Genomic DNA, 20,613 nt, shown 5'->3' on the forward strand with positions numbered 1-20,613 from the left:
TAATAATAACTAATGAAATCACAACTATGTCATAAAGCCATATAAGGTCAAGGCATAATGTCCTGTGTAATAACAACTAATGAAATCACAACTATGTCCTAAAGCCATATAAGGCCCAGATAATGTCCCTGTGTAATAACAACTAATGAAATCATAACTGTGTCATAAAGCCCTATAAGGTCAAGACATAATGTCCTGTGTAATAACAACTAATGAAATCACAACTATGTCATAAAGCCATATAAGGTCAAGGCATAATGTCCTGTGTAATAACAACTAAAGAAATCACAACTATGTCATAAAGCCATATAAGATCAAGGCATAATGTCCTGTGTAATAACAACTAATGAAATCACAACTATGTCATAAAGCCATATAAGGTCAAGGCATAAAGTCCTGTGTAATAACAACTCATGAAATCACAACTACGTAATAAATAGAGGACATTATTCTGCTCATTTCATAAATTCAGTATTAAATCATTACCTATTTGAGATTCTTTTTATCACTTAGTTTTTATTTCAGTGGAAATTATTTAGGTGAAACGAATACTTTTGTTCATTCTGACAGACATCACACCTTTCATTTGTTGTGCATAAAAAATAGTCCCAACCAAAGTTGAACTAGTACTGATGTTTAAAAGTAGATTATATTTTTGTTGCAAACTAAAAATCAAAGAACAAGCATCTTTCCAAATAAACTGAACATTTTACACAGACAAAATCATTTTTCAACACAGAATATCCAATGTGTGTGATGTCGAATTGTTTGATGTACTACCCGTACAGCTGACATTCCATGTTTACATAACCTTAAAGTGCCACTTTCACAACTAAACATTACACTGATATTGTGATATTCATGTGCATAACCTTAAAGTGCCACTTTCACAACTAAACATTACACTGATATTGCCATATTCATGTGCATAACCTTAAAGTGCCACTTTCACAACTAAACATTACACTGATATTGCCATATTCATGTGCATAACCTTAAAGTGCCACTTTCACAACTAAACATTACACTGATATTGCGATATTCATGTGCATAACCTTAAAGTGCCACTTTCACAACTAAACATTACACTGATATTGCGATATTCATGTGCATAACCTCAAAGTGCCACTTTCACAACTAAACATTACACTGATATTGCGATATTCATGTGCATAACCTTAAAGTGCCACTTTCACAACTAAACATTACACTGATATTGCGATATTCATGTGCATAACCTTAAAGTGTCACTTTCACAACTAAACATTACACTGATATTGGGATATTCATGTGCATAACCTTAAAGTGTCACTTTCACAACTAAATATTACACTGATATTGCGATATTCATGTGCATAACCTTAAAGTGCCACTTTCACAACTAAACATTACACTGATATTGCGATATTCATGTGCATAACCTTAAAGTGTCACTTTCACAACTAAACATTACACTGATATTGCGATATTCATGTGCATAACCTTAAAGTGCCACTTTCACAACTAAACATTACACTGATATTGGGATATTCATGTGCATAACCTTAAAGTGTCACTTTCACAACTAAACATTACACTGATATTGCGATATTCATGTGCATAACCTTAAAGTGCCACTTTCACAACTAAACATTACACTGATATTGCGATATTCATGTGCATAACCTTAAAGTGTCACTTTCACAACTAAACATTACACTGATATTGCGATATTCATGTGCATAACCTTAAAGTGTCACTTTCACAACTAAACATTACACTGATATTGCGATATTCATGTGCATAACCTTAAAGTGCCACTTTCACAACTAAACATTACACTGATATTGCGATATTCATGTGCATAACCTTAAAGTGCCACTTTCACAACTAAACATTACACTGATATTGCGATATTCATGTGCATAACCTTAAAGTGTCACTTTCACAACTAAACATTACACTGATATTGCGATATTCATGTGCATAACCTTAAAGTGCCACTTTCACAACTAAACATTACACTGATATTGCCATATTCATGTGCATAACCTTAAAGTGTCACTTTCACAACTAAACATTACACTGATATTGGGATATTCATGTGCATAACCTTAAAGTGCCACTTTCACAACTAAACATTACACTGATATTGCCATATTCATGTGCATAACCTTAAAGTGTCACTTTCACAACTAAACATTACACTGATATTGCGATATTCATGTGCATAACCTTAAAGTGTCACTTTCACAACTAAACATTACACTGATATTGGGATATTCATGTGCATAACCTTAAAGTGCCACTTTCACAACTAAACATTACACTGATATTGGGATATTCATGTGCATAACCTTAAAGTGCCACTTTCACAACTAAACATTACACTGATATTGCGATATTCATGTGCATAACCTTAAAGTGCCACTTTCACAACTAAACATTACACTGATATTGCGATATTCATGTGCATAACCTTAAAGTGCCACTTTCACAACTAAACATTACACTGATATTGCGATATTCATGTGCATAACCTTAAAGTGTCACTTTCACAACTAAACATTACACTGATATTGCGATATTCATGTGCATAACCTTAAAGTGCCACTTTCACAACTAAACATTACACTGATATTGGGATATTCATGTGCATAACCTTAAAGTGTCACTTTCACAACTAAACATTACACTGATATTGCGATATTCATGTGCATAACCTTAAAGTGCCACTTTCACAACTAAACATTACACTGATATTGCGATATTCATGTGCATAACCTTAAAGTGTCACTTTCACAACTAAACATTACACTGATATTGCGATATTCATGTGCATAACCTTAAAGTGTCACTTTCACAACTAAACATTACACTGATATTGCGATATTCATGTGCATAACCTTAAAGTGCCACTTTCACAACTAAACATTACACTGATATTGGGATATTCATGTGCATAACCTTAAAGTGCCACTTTCACAACTAAACATTACACTGATATTGGGATATTCATGTGCATAACCTTAAAGTGTCACTTTCACAACTAAACATTACACTGATATTGCGATATTCATGTGCATAACCTTAAAGTGCCACTTTCACAACTAAACATTACACTGATATTGCGATATTCATGTGCATAACCTTAAAGTGCCACTTTCACAACTAAACATTACACTGATATTGCGATATTCATGTGCATAACCTTAAAGTGCCACTTTCACAACTAAACATTACACTGATATTGCGATATTCATGTGCATAACCTTAAAGTGCCACTTTCACAACTAAACATTACACTGATATTGCGATATTCATGTGCATAACCTTAAAGTGCCACTTTCACAACTAAACATTACACTGATATTGGGATATTCATGTGCATAACCTTAAAGTGTCACTTTCACAACTAAACATTACACTGATATTGTGATATTCATGTGCATAACCTTAAAGTGCCACTTTCACAACTAAACATTACACTGATATTGCGATATTCATGTGCATAACCTTAAAGTGCCACTTTCACAACTAAACATTACACTGATATTGGGATATTCATGTGCATAACCTTAAAGTGTCACTTTCACAACTAAACATTACACTGATATTGCGATATTCATGTGCATAACCTTAAAGTGCCACTTTCACAACTAAACATTACACTGATATTGCGATATTCATGTGCATAACCTTAAAGTGCCACTTTCACAACTAAACACTACACTGATATTGGGATATTCATGTGCATAACCTTAAAGTGTCACTTTCACAACTAAACATTTCACTGATATTGCGATATTCATGTGCATAACCTTAAAGTGTCACTTTCACAACTAAACATTACACTGATATTGGGATATTCATGTGCATAACCTTAAAGTGCCACTTTCACAACTAAACATTACACTGATATTGCGATATTCATGTGCATAACCTTAAAGTGCCACTTTCACAACTAAACATTACACTGATATTGCGATATTCATGTGCATAACCTTAAAGTGCCACTTTCACAACTAAACATTACACTGATATTGGGATATTCATGTGCATAACCTTAAAGTGCCACTTTCACAACTAAACATTACACTGATATTGGGATATTCATGTGCATAACCTTAAAGTGTCACTTTCACAACTAAACATTACACTGATATTGCGATATTCATGTGCATAACCTTAAAGTGCCACTTTCACAACTAAACATTACACTGATATTGCGATATTCATGTGCATAACCTTAAAGTGCCACTTTCACAACTAAACATTACACTGATATTGCGATATTCATGTGCATAACCTTAAAGTGCCACTTTCACAACTAAACATTACACTGATATTGCGATATTCATGTGCATAACCTTAAAGTGCCACTTTCACAACTAAACATTACACTGATATTGCGATATTCATGTGCATAACCTTAAAGTGCCACTTTCACAACTAAACATTACACTGATATTGCCATATTCATGTGCATAACCTTAAAGTGCCACTTTCACAACTAAACATTACACTGATATTGCCATATTCATGTGCATAACCTTAAAGTGCCACTTTCACAACTAAACATTACACTGATATTGCCATATTCATGTGCATAACCTTAAAGTGCCACTTTCACAACTAAACATTACACTGATATTGCCATATTCATGTGCATAACCTTAAAGTGCCACTTTCACAACTAAACATTACACTGATATTGCCATATTCATGTGCATAACCTTAAAGTGCCACTTTCACAACTAAACATTACACTGATATTGCCATATTCATGTGCATAACCTTAAAGTGCCACTTTCACAACTAAACATTACACTGATATTGCCATATTCATGTGCATAACCTTAAAGTGCCACTTTCACAACTAAACATTACACTGATATTGCCATATTCATGTGCATAACCTTAAAGTGTCACTTTCACAACTAAACATTACACTGATATTGCCATATTCATGTGCATAACCTTAAAGTGCCACTTTCACAACTAAACATTACACTGATATTGCGATATTCATGTGCATAACCTTAAAGTGCCACTTTCACAACTAAACATTACACTGATATTGCGATATTCATGTGCATAACCTTAAAGTGCCACTTTCACAACTAAACATTACACTGATATTGCGATATTCATGTGCATAACCTTAAAGTGCCACTTTCACAACTAAACATTACACTGATATTGCGATATTCATGTGCATAACCTTAAAGTGCCACTTTCACAACTAAACATTACACTGATATTGCGATATTCATGTGCATAACCTTAAAGTGCCACTTTCACAACTAAACATTACACTGATATTGCGATATTCATGTGCATAACCTTAAAGTGCCACTTTCACAACTAAACATTACACTGATATTGCGATATTCATGTGCATAACCTTAAAGTGCCACTTTCACAACTAAACATTACACTGATATTGCGATATTCATGTGCATAACCTTAAAGTGCCACTTTCACAACTAAACATTACACTGATATTGCGATATTCATGTGCATAACCTTAAAGTGTCACTTTCACAACTAAACATTACACTGATATTGTGATATTCATGTGCATAACCTTAAAGTGTCACTTTCACAACTAAACATTACACTGATATTGCGATATTCATGTGCATAACCTTAAAGTGTCACTTTCACAACTAAACATTTCACTGATATTGCGATATTCATGTGCATAACCTTAAAGTGTCACTTTCACAACTAAACATTACACTGATATTGGGATATTCATGTGCATAACCTTAAAGTGCCACTTTCACAACTAAACATTACACTGATATTGCGATATTCATGTGCATAACCTTAAAGTGTCACTTTCACAACTAAACATTACACTGATATTGCGATATTCATGTGCATAACTTTAAAGTGCCACTTTCACAACTAAACATTACACTGATATTGGGATATTCATGTGCATAACCTTAAAGTGTCACTTTCACAACTAAACATTACACTGATATTGCGATATTCATGTGCATAACCTTAAAGTGTCACTTTCACAACTAAACATTACACTGATATTGCGATATTCATGTGCATAACCTTAAAGTGCCACTTTCACAACTAAACATTACACTGATATTGGGATATTCATGTGCATAACCTTAAAGTGCCACTTTCACAACTAAACATTACACTGATATTGGGATATTCATGTGCATAACCTTAAAGTGCCACTTTCACAACTAAACATTACACTGATATTGGGATATTCATGTGCATAACCTTAAAGTGCCACTTTCACAACTAAACATTACACTGATATTGCGATATTCATGTGCATAACCTTAAAGTGCCACTTTCACAACTAAACATTACACTGATATTGCGATATTCATGTGCATAACCTTAAAGTGCCACTTTCACAACTAAACATTACACTGATATTGCGATATTTATGTGCATAACCTTAAAGTGCCACTTTCACAACTAAACATTACACTCATCATCATCATCATTGGCGACTCGGTCTCGAAAGACCATGCGAATAGCGCCCTTGGGGTGTTGCCTGTCTCTGTTGGCAACGTCTGCTGTGGCTGTGCAGGCCTATACGTGAGTGACAGTCCCTACTGCAGTTGGTGCAGACATACTGGGAAGTCTGCATTACTGTGGTTGCTGTTGCGTTCTTCTTTCTCTTACGTTTCTCTGCCACCAACTGGCCTCTCCTCGCATCAGCGACTGATATGCCATTGTTTACCATCAGTCTCCAGGTGCCTCGGTCCTCAGCCAGCTCTTCCCAGCCATCGGGTGAAATGTTGCATGCCTTCATGTCCCTCTTGCACACATCTTTGAAACGGAGTGAGGGGCGTCCGACTCTTCTCATGCCAGTGGCCAACTGTCCATATAAGATGTCCTTTGGCAGCCTTCCATCCTCCATGCGTCGGACGTGACCCAGCCATCGAAGGCGGCGTTTAATTAGCAGGGAGTACATGCTGGGGGTACTTGCACGCTGCAGGATCTCGCTGTGTGGAACACGGTCTTGCCAGCTGATTTTCAGGATGCGTTTTAGGCACCGTATATGGAAGGAGTTGAGCCGGCGTTCTTGCCTCATGTAGGTACTCCACGTCTCACTTCCATATAGAAGGGTGCTGAGAACGCAGGCCTGGTAGACTCGGACCTTGGTGTGCTCTGTCAGCGCGTTGTTTTCCCAAACCCTCTTTGTTAATCGAGCCATGATGGTGTTTGCCTTTCCAAGCCTTCTGTCCAGCTCCATATGAATCGAGAGAGTGTTGCTGATGGTTGACCCTAGGTAGGTAAAGTTGTTGATTGCTTCCAGGGTGACACCGTTGATTTTGATTGAAGGGGCAATGGTGGTATCTTGCACGCTGACATTTGTTTTTTCCAAGCTGACTGTGAGACCAAAGTGCGTGCAGGCAACAGCAAAACGGTCTCCCAGTCTCTGGAGGGCTTCCTCGGTGTGGGCCACAAGAGCTGCATCATCTGCAAAAAGCATCTCCCTGATGAGCACAGCTCTCACTTTGGTCTTTGAGCGCAGTCGTGCCAGGTTGAACAGGCTCCCATCAGACCTGGTGTGTAGATATATGCCATCCGTGGACGTGTCGAAGGCGTAGGACAGGAGCAGGGAGAAGAAGATCCCAAAAAGTGTTGGTGCCAGCACGCAGCCCTGCTTCACACCACTGTTAATTGAGAAGGAAGTTGAGGATGATCCATCATACAGGACTGTTCCCTTCATATCTGCATGGAAAGAGATTATCATGCTGAGGAGTTTTGGGGGGCAACCGATCTTACACAGAAGTTCAAAAAGGCCCTTCCTGCTGACCAAGTCAAAGGCCTTGGTGAGGTCGATGAACATCATGTAGAGTGGTTGACCTTGCTCTCTGCTCTTCTCTTGGAGTTGTCGTAGGGAGAAGATCATGTCTGTCGTCGACCTGCCTGCTCTGAAGCCGCACTGTGATTCCGGGTACACACGGTCTGCCAGCAACTGCAGCCTGTTGAGTATGATGCGGGCGTACACTTTACCAACAATACTCAAGAGCGAGATCCCTCTGTAATTATTACAGTCACTGCGGTCGCCCTTGTTTTTGTAAAGGGTCACAATTGTGGCATCATGCATGTCTTGGGGGACTACTCCTTCCTCCCAGCAGCGGCAAAGTAGCTCGTGCAGTGGTTTAATCAATGCTGGTTTTCCACGTTTGATAGCTTCGGGCGGGATGCTGTCACTACCTGGTGCTTTGTCGTTTGGAAGGCAGTCGATTGCTTTGCTGAGCTCCTCTAAGGTTGGCACTTTGTCGAGCTCTTCCATGGTGGGCAGATTATTTATGCTGCTGAGGGCTGCATCAGTGACTGACGTTTCTCTGGAGTATAGTTCTGAGTAGTGCTCCACCCATCTGGCCATCTGTTGCCCACGGTCTGTGATCTTCTCTCCCGTCAGGGATTTCAGGGGAGCGACCCCTTTCACTGTAGGGCCTAGAGCATTCTTGATGCCACTGTACATGCCTTGGATGTGTCCGGACTCGGCACTGCGCTGGATCCCTTCACACAGTTGTTGCCAGTACTCATTCGCACACTGTCTAGCAATGCGTTGGGTGTTACTTCGGGCACTTCTGAGAGCAGCAAGCGTCCGTTCATTAGGGCATTTTTTGTAAGCTATGAAGGCTTTTCGTTTCTCCTCGATTTGTGGTTCCATCCTTGATAGGTGTGCATTGAACCAGTCCTGGCTGGGTCGTTCCTTCTTGCCAAACGTTGACATAGCTGTACTGTAGATGGCACCCTTCATGGCGTTCCACTTGGCTGTAGCGTCGTACTCAGGCAGGTCCTGGAGAGCCTTGTTCGGGGCAGACACATACTCCTCCACCTTGGCAGGGACTGACATCTGTGCAGTGTTTATGCGAGGACATCCTTTTGGTTTTGTGCGGTGTAGCACGTGTGGCTGTAGTCGCACTCTGCTGCTCACAAGGGCATGGTCGGAGTCACAGTCTGCACTGTGGTAGGTTCTGGTGGAGAGGACGCTGTTAAGGGCAGATCGCCTGGTGATGACCAAGTCGAGTTGGTGCCAGTGATGAGATCTGGGGTGTTTCCATGACACTTTGTGTTGTGGCTTACACTTGAAGAAGGTGTTTGTGATGCACAAGCCATGGTAGGTGCATAGCTCCAGCAGTCTCTGGCCGTTTTCGTTGGTCTTTCCAGTGCCATGATATCCGAGGCAGGTAGGCCAGGACTCGTGGTCCGCACCTACTCTGGCATTAAAGTCGCCGAGGAGGAATAGTGGTTCATTTTTGGGGCATCCTTTGATCTGTTCGTCCAGCTGCCCATAGAACTGATCCTTCACGTCTTCTGATGACGTGAGGGTTGGGGCGTAGACACTGATGATGTTGACAGGACCTGAAGTAGTGGTGAGGCGGATGGACAAGAGACGCTCAGTGCCCCCTGTTGGAGGTTCAACCGAGGCCAGGAGATTGTTTTTGATGGCAAAGCCCACTCCGTGCTGACGGGGCTCCTCAGGTTCTCGACCCTTCCAGAAGAAGGTGTAGTTTTCCTCTCTGAGGGAGCCACTAGAGGCAAGCCTGGTTTCCTGGAGGGCAGCTATGCTGATATTTAGTCTGGTGAGTTCTCTATCGATGATGGCCGTCTTTCTGGTGTCGTCCACTTCTCTGAGGTCGTCGGAGATGCCTGTACACATGGTGCGCACATTCCAGCTTGCAAATCGAAGAGCTGGAGTCTTCTTTATTGGTTTCTTGTTTCTTTTGTCTGGTGTGGAATTACCGTCTGCTTGTCATGCTGAACAACACACTGAGCTCCAGACACCCACTGGAGCAGGCAGACGATGGCGGGTCAACACCTTATTGACCGGGGGCTGCCCGGCTTGAGGCGGGCGATAGTTGGCCAGTGGGACACGATGATCCCTCCCACCGTCAAAGCTGACCCGTGGCGTCCCTTCCCTACGCCAATCGGGTGGGACTTATAACCCGTAAACTGTCAGCTTCCGTGTTGTTTCCTCACTCAGTAGCGAGACTGGAGTGTCCTCTCCAGGGCGCAAGCCTGGGCGTGGAATATGGAGATCCTGGGCTGCCCAGACGTCAGGATCCCCCTCTCGTCCTTGCTGGTGGGGTCCAAAGGAATGCTGAGCATGACATTTGGCACCAGTTTGGATGCAGGAGCTGCCGGAAGGAGGTCGTAGTCGACCCCCAGCCGCCTTAGGGGCTCCACTCCTGATTTTCTGTCTGGGTTTACTCCCGTAGCCTTTCCTTCTCCCGAAGATATCCACAAGGCAGTGGAGCCATAATCCAATGGATGGGACTTGGTTGGTTTTGAATCAGAGTTTCCTTCTCCTAGATGAACTGCCTGACAAGGTTAACGAGCTTCATCTGCCCGGGTTTGGGGTCAGAGTTTCCCTTCTCTTAGACTGGTTGCCTGCCAAGGCTAATGAGCCCAGTCTGCCCACCCAGTTATACCGCCAGGTACTCAATCGCGCCACACAGCAGGCTCTGTTAAAACAGGGGCACCGCGTGAAGGTGCTGCTGTGGACACAATAGTGTAGGAGAGGCCATATGCAAGTAACCTCCTGCCCCGCAGAGCGAGACAGTGGTCCTGCGGCGATCACTACACCTGGGAAGGAGAGGCTATGAGAGACGCTTCACTTTCCTTTGGCAAGCGGGACGTCAGGCCCAGGCCACGCACCCCAAACACTACACTGATATTGCCATATTCATGTGCATAACCTTAAAGTGCCACTTTCACAACTAAACATTACACTGATATTGCGATATTCATGTGCATAACCTTAAAGTGCCACTTTCACAACTAAACATTACACTGATATTGCCATATTCATGTGCATAACCTTAAAGTGCCACTTTCACAACTAAACATTACACTGATATTGCCATATTCATGTGCATAACCTTAAAGTGTCACTTTCACAACTAAACATTACACTGATATTGCCATATTCATGTGCATAACCTTAAAGTGCCACTTTCACAACTAAACATTACACTGATATTGCGATATTCATGTGCATAACCTTAAAGTGCCACTTTCACAACTAAACATTACACTGATATTGCGATATTCATGTGCATAACCTTAAAGTGCCACTTTCACAACTAAACATTACACTGATATTGCGATATTCATGTGCATAACCTTAAAGTGTCACTTTCACAACTAAACATTACACTGATATTGCGATATTCATGTGCATAACCTTAAAGTGCCACTTTCACAACTAAACATTACACTGATATTGCGATATTCATGTGCATAACCTTAAAGTGCCACTTTCACAACTAAACATTACACTGATATTGCGATATTCATGTGCATAACCTTAAAGTGCCACTTTCACAACTAAACATTACACTGATATTGCGATATTCATGTGCATAACCTTAAAGTGCCACTTTCACAACTAAACATTACACTGATATTGCGATATTCATGTGCATAACCTTAAAGTGTCACTTTCACAACTAAACATTACACTGATATTGCGATATTCATGTGCATAACCTTAAAGTGTCACTTTCACAACTAAACATTACACTGATATTGCGATATTCATGTGCATAACCTTAAAGTGCCACTTTCACAACTAAACATTACACTGATATTGCGATATTCATGTGCATAACCTTAAAGTGTCACTTTCACAACTAAACATTACACTGATATTGCGATATTCATGTGCATAACCTTAAAGTGTCACTTTCACAACTAAACATTACACTGATATTGCGATATTCATGTGCATAACCTTAAAGTGTCACTTTCACAACTAAACATTACACTGATATTGCGATATTCATGTGCATAACCTTAAAGTGTCACTTTCACAACTAAACATTACACTGATATTGCGATATTCATGTGCATAACCTTAAAGTGCCACTTTTACAACTAAACATTACACTGATATTGCCATATTCATGTGCATAACCTTAAAGTGCCACTTTTACAACTAAACATTACACTGATATTGCCATATTCATGTGCATAACCTTAAAGTGTCACTTTCACAACTAAACATTACACTGATATTGCCATATTCATGTGCATAACCTTAAAGTGTCACTTTCACAACTAAACATTACACTGATATTGCGATATTCATGTGCATAACCTTAAAGTGTCACTTTCACAACTAAACATTACACTGATATTGGGATATTCATGTGCATAACCTTAAAGTGTCACTTTCACAACTAAACATTACACTGATATTGCGATATTCATGTGCATAACCTTAAAGTGCCACTTTTACAACTAAACATTACACTGATATTGCGATATTCATGTGCATAACCTTAAAGTGTCACTTTCACAACTAAACATTACACTGATATTGCGATATTCATGTGCATAACCTTAAAGTGTCACTTTCACAACTAAACATTACACTGATATTGCGATATTCATGTGCATAACCTTAAAGTGTCACTTTCACAACTAAACATTACACTGATAGTGCGATATTCATGTGCATAACCTTAAAGTGTCACTTTCACAACTAAACATTACACTGATATTGCGATATTCATGTGCATAACCTTAAAGTGTCACTTTCACAACTAAACATTACACTGATATTGCGATATTCATGTGCATAACCTTAAAGTGCCACTTTCACAACTAAACATTACACTGATATTGCGATATTCATGTGCAAGAAGGTTTACTGGATGCAGAAATTCCTAGATTTACTGTAACGTATTTGTGACTGGATATTTGTAGTGTTTGACTTGGAACAGTAGACTACAGAATATGCAAACAAATTTCATTTTGACTCAGAATTGCTTCACATATTTACCACATAAATAGGCAGTGGTTGGATAAACTTCTGTAAATTCGGAGACCGGTTTATGTCTACATTCTCCTGTGAACAGAGTTGAGTTTATTTACTTCTCTAAGTTAAAATTTAAACCACGCTTGTATATAGGGTGGATTTCACGCTACTGATATACCGCCTCCCTCAACCCCCACCCCACACAAGCAATACCTGTAGTTTTACTTGCTGTTGTTATTGTTTTCCTATTGTGGTTTTAGCCATTTTTCATGTTATAATATGTTATGCATGATATAAGAAACCCCCTTGGGGGAAAATTAGCCATACTGAAACAGATGAGACCATTTGTCCCCAATTCCCTTTCGCTAGTCGATTAGAAAAATGGCATCCAAAAATATTCACTGAAAACAAAAAATTCCAGAAGGCAGGGTTACAAAAGTTTTCCCTAAAATCACAGCCAATAAGTAAAGAGAATACTGCACAGTAATTTCATGGGCTTATTTGGACCAATCAGAATAATATAAAGTGATATTTTAACATGTGATAATATAAAAAATATGAAACTCACTTACTATAGAAAAACTATACCTACTATGTGATAAAGCCATATATAGCTCAGCTAATGTCCCTGTGTAACTCATGAAATCAAAACTCTGTTACAAAGCCATAAAAGGCTACAGCATAATGTCCTGTGGCACATGAATATTTTTCATTTGCTTTATTACAAATATTTGAAACTATTGAATAAAATCAGACAATTCCATAATGTATTATTGGTTCTTTCAAAGTAATTCATAATATTTGCAGCATTTGCAATCTTTTACTGACACCTAGGCTTCAAGATGCCAGAAATATTAATAATAATAATGAGGACTTTGTATAGTGCCTAATCTTTAGAAGCTCTAAGCGCTTTACAACATTAGACAACACCAATAAGATAAAAAACATATATAATGATATGATTACAAACACAAACACCATGAAATTAGAAAACATAGAAAAAACATGCTGAGAATATTTAAGGTAGGAAACATTATTAGGTCTTTAAGTTTGTTCTTGCAGTCAAAATAAGTGATTTTTGAGACCACTCTTGAATGTGATCACTGTGTCTTTGTGTTTAAGTTCAGTGTGCAATTCATTCCACGTTGCTGGGCCCTGGTATGCAAAAGAACGCTGTCCATATGACTTTGTTTTTGTAGTGGGAATAATGAGTATATGATTATCAGAAGAGGAGTATAAGTATCTTGATGGTGTGTACACATGGGTGAGATCGGATAGGTATGTTGGACTAGAGTCCGTCAGTGAAATGTAGCACAGAGAACAAATTTTGTATTTGATTCTGGATCAAATGGATAGCCAGTGTAGGGTACAGAGCAGTGGGGAGGTGTGCTCTGATCGTGGTACTCTAAGTATGATCCGAGCAGCTGTGTTTTGAACTTTCTGAAGTTTTTGGAGTAGATACTGAGATGAACCGGACAGAATTGAGTTACAATAGTCCAGTCTTGAAAGTACTAATGAACACACAAGTGTTTTAGTGGCATCAACTGAAAGATATTTGCGAATGGAGCTGATGCGTCTCAGCTCAAGACATGCAGCCTTGCATATGTTCATGACATGTTGGTGCAATGTTAATTGTACTGTCCAGAGTAACACATTAGTTTTGTACTGATTGTGTGAATTTAATGTTGGTGTTGCTGATACTTATTGCCTGAGGTAAAGGATGTGAATGAGAAAGTCTTTGTGTTGTAATCAGAATGGCCTCAGTTTTATCATCATTCATCTGCAGCATGTTACATGTCATCCATGATTTCACATCAGAAATGCACCTCTCTACACCTTGGATGGTAGCATCGACTTCAGTTGGGTGGCTAGATTTGTATATTGGGTGTCATCAGCGTACAATTGATGAGACACTGGATGATGATCTATGACACTTGAGAGCGGCTGAGTGTATGGAATGAAGAGAACTGGTCCAAGAACAGACCCCTGTGGAACACCACAACACAGATCAACTGGGCTGGAGTGTATTCCATTTGCAGACACAATTTGTGTCCTGTCGACCAAGTAGGACTTGAACCACAATAAGGCTGCATCATGAATGCCAAATACATGCTGGAGATGGTGAAGTAATATATCATGGTCTATTGTGTCAAATGATGCAGACAAATCAAGGAGGGTGAGGACTGTAATCTTTCCGCTATCCAAAGCAGAGAGAATGTCATTAACTACTTTTAGAAGAGTAGTTTCAGTAGTTTAAATAATCTTATATTTATTGCTATATCACTGAACTAAATGAATAACCCTAGAGTGTAATTATATAACTGAACTAACTGAATATCCCTACAGTGTAATTATATCACTGAACTAACTGAATAGCCCTATAGTGTAATTATATCGCTGAACTACTTAAATAGCCCTGCAGTGTAATTATATCACTGTCCAGATCCATCATTACTGTAATCCAGACCCATCATTCTTGTTGCCCAGACCCATCATTACTGTAGCCCAGACCCATCATTAAACTAGCCCAGACCCATTATTAATGTAGCCCAGACCCATCATTACTGTAGTCCAGACCCATCATTACTGTAGCCCAGACCCATCATTACTGTAGCCCAGACCTATCATTACTGTAGCCCAGACCCATCATTACTGTAGCCCAGACCCATCATTAATGAAGCCCAGAAACATCATTACTGTTGCCCAGACCCATCATTAATGACGCCCAGACCCATCATTACTGTAACACAGACCCATCATTAGGGTAGCCCAGACCCATCATTAATGAAGCACAGACCCATCATTACTATTGCCCAGACCCATCATTAATGAAGCCCAGACCCATCATTACTGTAGCCCAGATCCATCATTACTGTAGCCCAGACTCATAATTACTGTAGCCCACACATATCATTACTGTAGCCCCCAGCACAAGATCTTCAAGATTCTGTAGTATGAGATGGATCTAAATTTTACAAACATATGACTGAAAGTCTATACTTTTGATTGACACAGTTTTCAGCCAGTCATATTCATGGATTCAATATTTAAGTTTATGCCATGACTCAAGTTCTGTTGGTAAATCCAGTTTGGTCTTTAGAAACAATTGCGAATGAGGAAGAAACCTAGTATATATATATATATATATATGATTAAAATAAATGGAAATCTACTTCAACACTTTGGTTCAAAAACTGGGTATCTGTATGAACATTGTGACTAATTCAAAGACTGGGTATCTGCTTGAATACTGTGATTCAAAAACTGGGTATCTGTATGAACATTGTGACTGTGATTCAAAAACTGGGGATATGCACGAACATTGTGACTGTGATTCAAAAACTGGGGATATGCATGAACATTGTGACTGATTCAAAGACTGGGTATCTGCTTGAACACTGTGATTCAAAAACTGGGTATCTGTATGAACATTGTGAATGTGATTCAAAAACTGGGGATATGCATGAATGCTGTGATTCAAAAGCAGGGATTTACTTATAAATAACCAGCATATAAAAGAAAAAGCTATGAAAGTTTACTGATAACAGTATGATTAAAATTTTAGTGATTGTATCAGTCATTTTTGTCACAAATGGTTTGAGTTCTGCATTTATAACTAACCTGACCATTAGTATGGGGTTACAATGTACTTTTACAGGCAAGCAATGTCTTTTCCAGAGCACTTGCTTTGTAAACAAAGGAATGAAGTTTAATATAGTCAATCCTGTGCTAAAGATCACTGCTTTTAAGAGACCAGATAATTTGATTTCACAATTCATGTGCTCCAAAAAATTCATTTTAAAGGACAAAATGACTTTAGAAACCATTTTAAGGGATTCCCATAGTCTACACTGTATTACCTTTTTTGAACATTCTTTACCAAATTCCTCAGCAAATTCTCCAAAGGTTAGTTGACCACACTCAAGTTTGCCCCAAGCACCTAACATTCCTGACTCCCTGATCACACTGAGTATGGTGCCAGCTGGCATATTCTTTCTCTTCTCATAGTCTGAAGCAGAAAATAATAAGCTTTACCCTGATATTTTAACTCACTCTTTTGCAATAAAAGTTTTGCTTGCAACTAAACAAAACAAAAGTCCATCAAAGGGACTGTCCCAAAAGAATTTCCAGGAATTCAAGATAAGACCATTTCTTCTTTTTAACTGCTGATTATTGAAGCCATCTCTGATAATTTAAAGCTTTGAGATTTTCAAATTAGCCACTAGTATACTGGATGTAAGATTGGCACCATTTTCGTTTAAGACAAATTAGACATCATTAGAAGACTTCTGATGAAAGTGCCCTCTGCTGATATGACCATCCATTCAGGACAATTTGTAAAACGATTTTCAAAATATTCATTATGACAGCCATGTACACACTCAGATCAGCACCATTTTCAAAATGTTCATTTTGACAGCCATGTAGGCACTCAGATCAGCACCATTTTCAAAATGTTCATTATAACAGCCATATACACTCAGATCAGCACCACTTTCAAAATGTTCATTATGACAGCCATATACACACTCAGATCAGCACCACTTTCATTCAGACCGAACTTGATAACTTGATATTAATAAGTCTTCAATGAAAACCTGATTTCACTGATGTTCCATTTAGGAGGAGCAGCAAGAATACTTTCAAGATTGGATGGTAGCCAGACTGGTTGTCAAATCATCTAGTACCAACTAGTTATCACAAGATGTCTTCTAGTGAAAACCCCAAACCAATATGCCTTTCCGTTTAAGAGTAGTAGCAATAACAAGATTTTCAAGATGTCTGCCATGACAACAATACAGAATGTCAGATAAGCACCCTTTTGATTTAGGACCAAGAAGACATCATAAGATTACTTTTTATGAAACCCCCATTTTGATATGCCCATCCATTCAGAAGGAATTGCTATAACAAGATTTTCAAGATGGCCACTTTGGCAGCCATATTTAAAGTCAAAACAGAACCATTTTCATTTAGGCCCCACTAAACAGCTTAGAAATCTTCTAGTGAAAACATAATGCCAATATCTTTCAGGAGGGGAATCTATAGCAAATCAGCACCATTTTCATTTAGTCATCATAAGTATTTTAGTGGAACTCCCACATTCATATGATAGAGAATTTTTAAGATGTCTGCAGTCGTGGCTATATTGGATGTCTGAGTAGCACAAAATTTTCATTTAAGACCAACTAGACAAGTAGGTCATTTAGTGCAGATGCATTTGGACACTTGGAATAAGGTGCCTTATCCTGTGAGTCCAGTACCGTAACCACTGAACCCGAGTAGCTCCTGAATTGAAGTGGAATAAACAGACAATCAAGTGTTGTATTATGTGACGGCATCCCTATATGCTGTTTTGAGTTAGCTACACACAATAAATAAAATGGTACAGATGTACATATTATAATAAATGTTCTCTAATGCACCAAATATACTGACTCACCCTGAAATATTATTAGCGGTGAAGGAAGTACTACACCTCCCATGTCAAAGATGACTGCCTTTGTCATTTTCATTTTGTCATCCACTGAAGAGCAGTAAAGAGCAGATAATCCTGTCCTAACTTGTGGACGAGACTGAAAATTGGTCAATCTCTTCACAACATTATGTGAGACTCTAAGCATGACCCTGTGAATAAAAGATTCAAGTTTAATTATGACACAACTGAAGAAAAAAAAAAATTGAGACATGATATGACATATGTTCAATTAATGCAAGGCACACAAAAAATGTTAAAACCCATAAACATGCAAACACATACATCATAATACAAATCTGACATAGTCCTGATCACTGAATGACCATGTGACTGCTTTTTCACAACACCTTGCAGCATTTTTCACATATGTATTACTATGTAGAAGAACTGTATTTATATGACAGTATGTGATTTTCGGAAGAAATGTATTGTTCAGCTAATTTTTCATTAATTACAATTTTTTTTAAAATCCAAAATAACAGCTTTTTTTATTTGTATGATTTTTACTCTCACAAATTTTAATCAATCAGCTGAAAGCTCTTAAAGTTGTAGACCAGTGTTATTCCTTTTTTTGTCACAGCAATCACATCTGTTTCCATGCATCAGATCTTGACCTTTGTACCACTTAGACATTGTTATATTCTGAAAATCTGATTCCAGATTTATGAAATGATGCTATATTGGCATAACACCTTCAAATATGCAATCAATGGTGATGGAGATGGACCTTCTTTTTAGCAACATTGTTTTAGGGATCAAAAGATGCCAGCATAAGTAACATTGCTTTAGAGATCAAAAGATGCCAGCATAAGTAACATTGTTTTAGGGATCCAAATATGCCAACATACAACAGCCGAGTCATGTGATTGGTATGATGCACTAAAATAAAAAGAAAGATGTTTCTTCTCTTTCTGCCTTTATTCAGTGCAAGTGATGGTGTTTGGGTTAGTGGTTCATGACCTTCACACAAAATTAAACTTGTGCGATTTTGTAAAGTGATCCATAACATAGGTCTCAAAGATACTTAAGTTTGACCACCCTGTTGGTGACATTTTCCAGGCATACCCACCAGACGACTCACTAAAAACATATCAATTTCAGCATTGCCCAAGAAAGAATTAAAAGTGGTTATGTGATTTCCAATTGTGTTAGCCCCTTCATCTATTTGGACTTCTGCAGATCTTGTTGACATCATAGACTGAGGATTACTCTTCTTGCCATAAACTGTTGGTGTGATGTCTTCTGTACTTTTTATATATAACACCAGTTTTATTAAAATTTTATCAATTTGTTTGGGTGTGTTGGAATTTATACAGTCTTAATTGTTTTTACCTGGTTTCTTGAAATATTTATCAAGACCCTTCTTTGTTGCTGACATTTTTCTTGAAATTTTTTGGGTTATGCCCCATTTAAGTCTGGTATGCAATTTATAAACCCATCAAAAAAAGGTTATTATTACATGAACAAATTCTGACTTGGCTGTGTCCAGTGTCAGAGCGGGTCATAATACTGATCTTGTTTAATCCACAGGGGCTTGTTTCGTTGCTTACAATTTACTGGGAGCAACTAATCACCCCAAGACTACCCCAAGACACCCCAACACTGTCCCAAAGCACTCTTATCTAACCGGTATGCATATATACAACTTACAAGATCAGATAAAAGAGTAATCAGTATAATTATGCACTGTGTAATTATTGAGTTTTTTTCCCTTGTTGGTCATCGCCAATGGAAAGACCCCAAGACACCCAAAGGCTATACCAAGAGACCCAAAGACTGTCCCTAAATACTCTCACCTAACCAGTATACATTTATACAATTAAAAACAATCAAATAAAAAAATACTTCATATAATTACGCATTTACCTAAGTTATTGAAGCTTTCATAGTTGTGATTCTAATCATGAAAACTTTGTAAGTAGTGAATGAAATCCACGAGCTCCATTTTGGAGAGTGGAGAATATGACCCAGTTACTTTAAATAGCAGATTTTGACTGAGCATAAACAGTGACCATGTGATCTGACGTAATGGTCATTCACAGAAATGAATGTAGTATCTAATAGGGGGTTTTCCCCAAGGTGGCACTACAAAAACCTGCTCAAAACGGCTGATGTTTACAGCAGGCATCCAAAGGCACTTGTATTCGAATTGGGTAGAGGCGTCCAAAGGCGCTTGTATGAAAATGGAGTAGAGGTGTCCAAAGGCGTTTGCATGAGGTCAAGGGTTAAATGAACACCCTTATGTACAAACTGCGATATACAACAAATTACAAGTGCCATCAATTATCTGCTACAAAAAAGAACAAATAAAGGATCTGAAACATCTCTTAACAAACACAAAGAACCAACCGATTGGCATTGACCGAACATTCGG

At 38.6% G+C, this 20,613-nt stretch overlaps 1 protein-coding gene across 1 annotated transcript in view; it reads right to left on the bottom strand.

Moving 5' to 3' along the window:
* LOC149775183 (acyl-CoA dehydrogenase family member 10-like) overlaps positions 1-20,613 on the bottom strand; it is a 124,748-nt gene that overhangs the window by 101,965 nt on the left and 2,170 nt on the right. The window contains exons 2-3 of the mRNA XM_089944416.1: positions 18,204-18,388; positions 16,621-16,769 (exon numbers count right to left, since the gene is read on the bottom strand). Of these exons, the coding sequence (XP_089800542.1) occupies positions 16,621-16,769; positions 18,204-18,384 (330 nt within the window). The 5' untranslated portion in view covers positions 18,385-18,388. The remainder of the gene's footprint in view (positions 1-16,620; positions 16,770-18,203; positions 18,389-20,613) is intronic.

The sequence above is a fragment of the Sinohyriopsis cumingii genome, chromosome 19, assembly GCF_028554795.1.
Source record: "Sinohyriopsis cumingii isolate HCF-2022 chromosome 19, ASM2855479v2, whole genome shotgun sequence".
Taxonomy (NCBI): Eukaryota; Metazoa; Mollusca; class Bivalvia; order Unionida; family Unionidae; genus Sinohyriopsis; species Sinohyriopsis cumingii.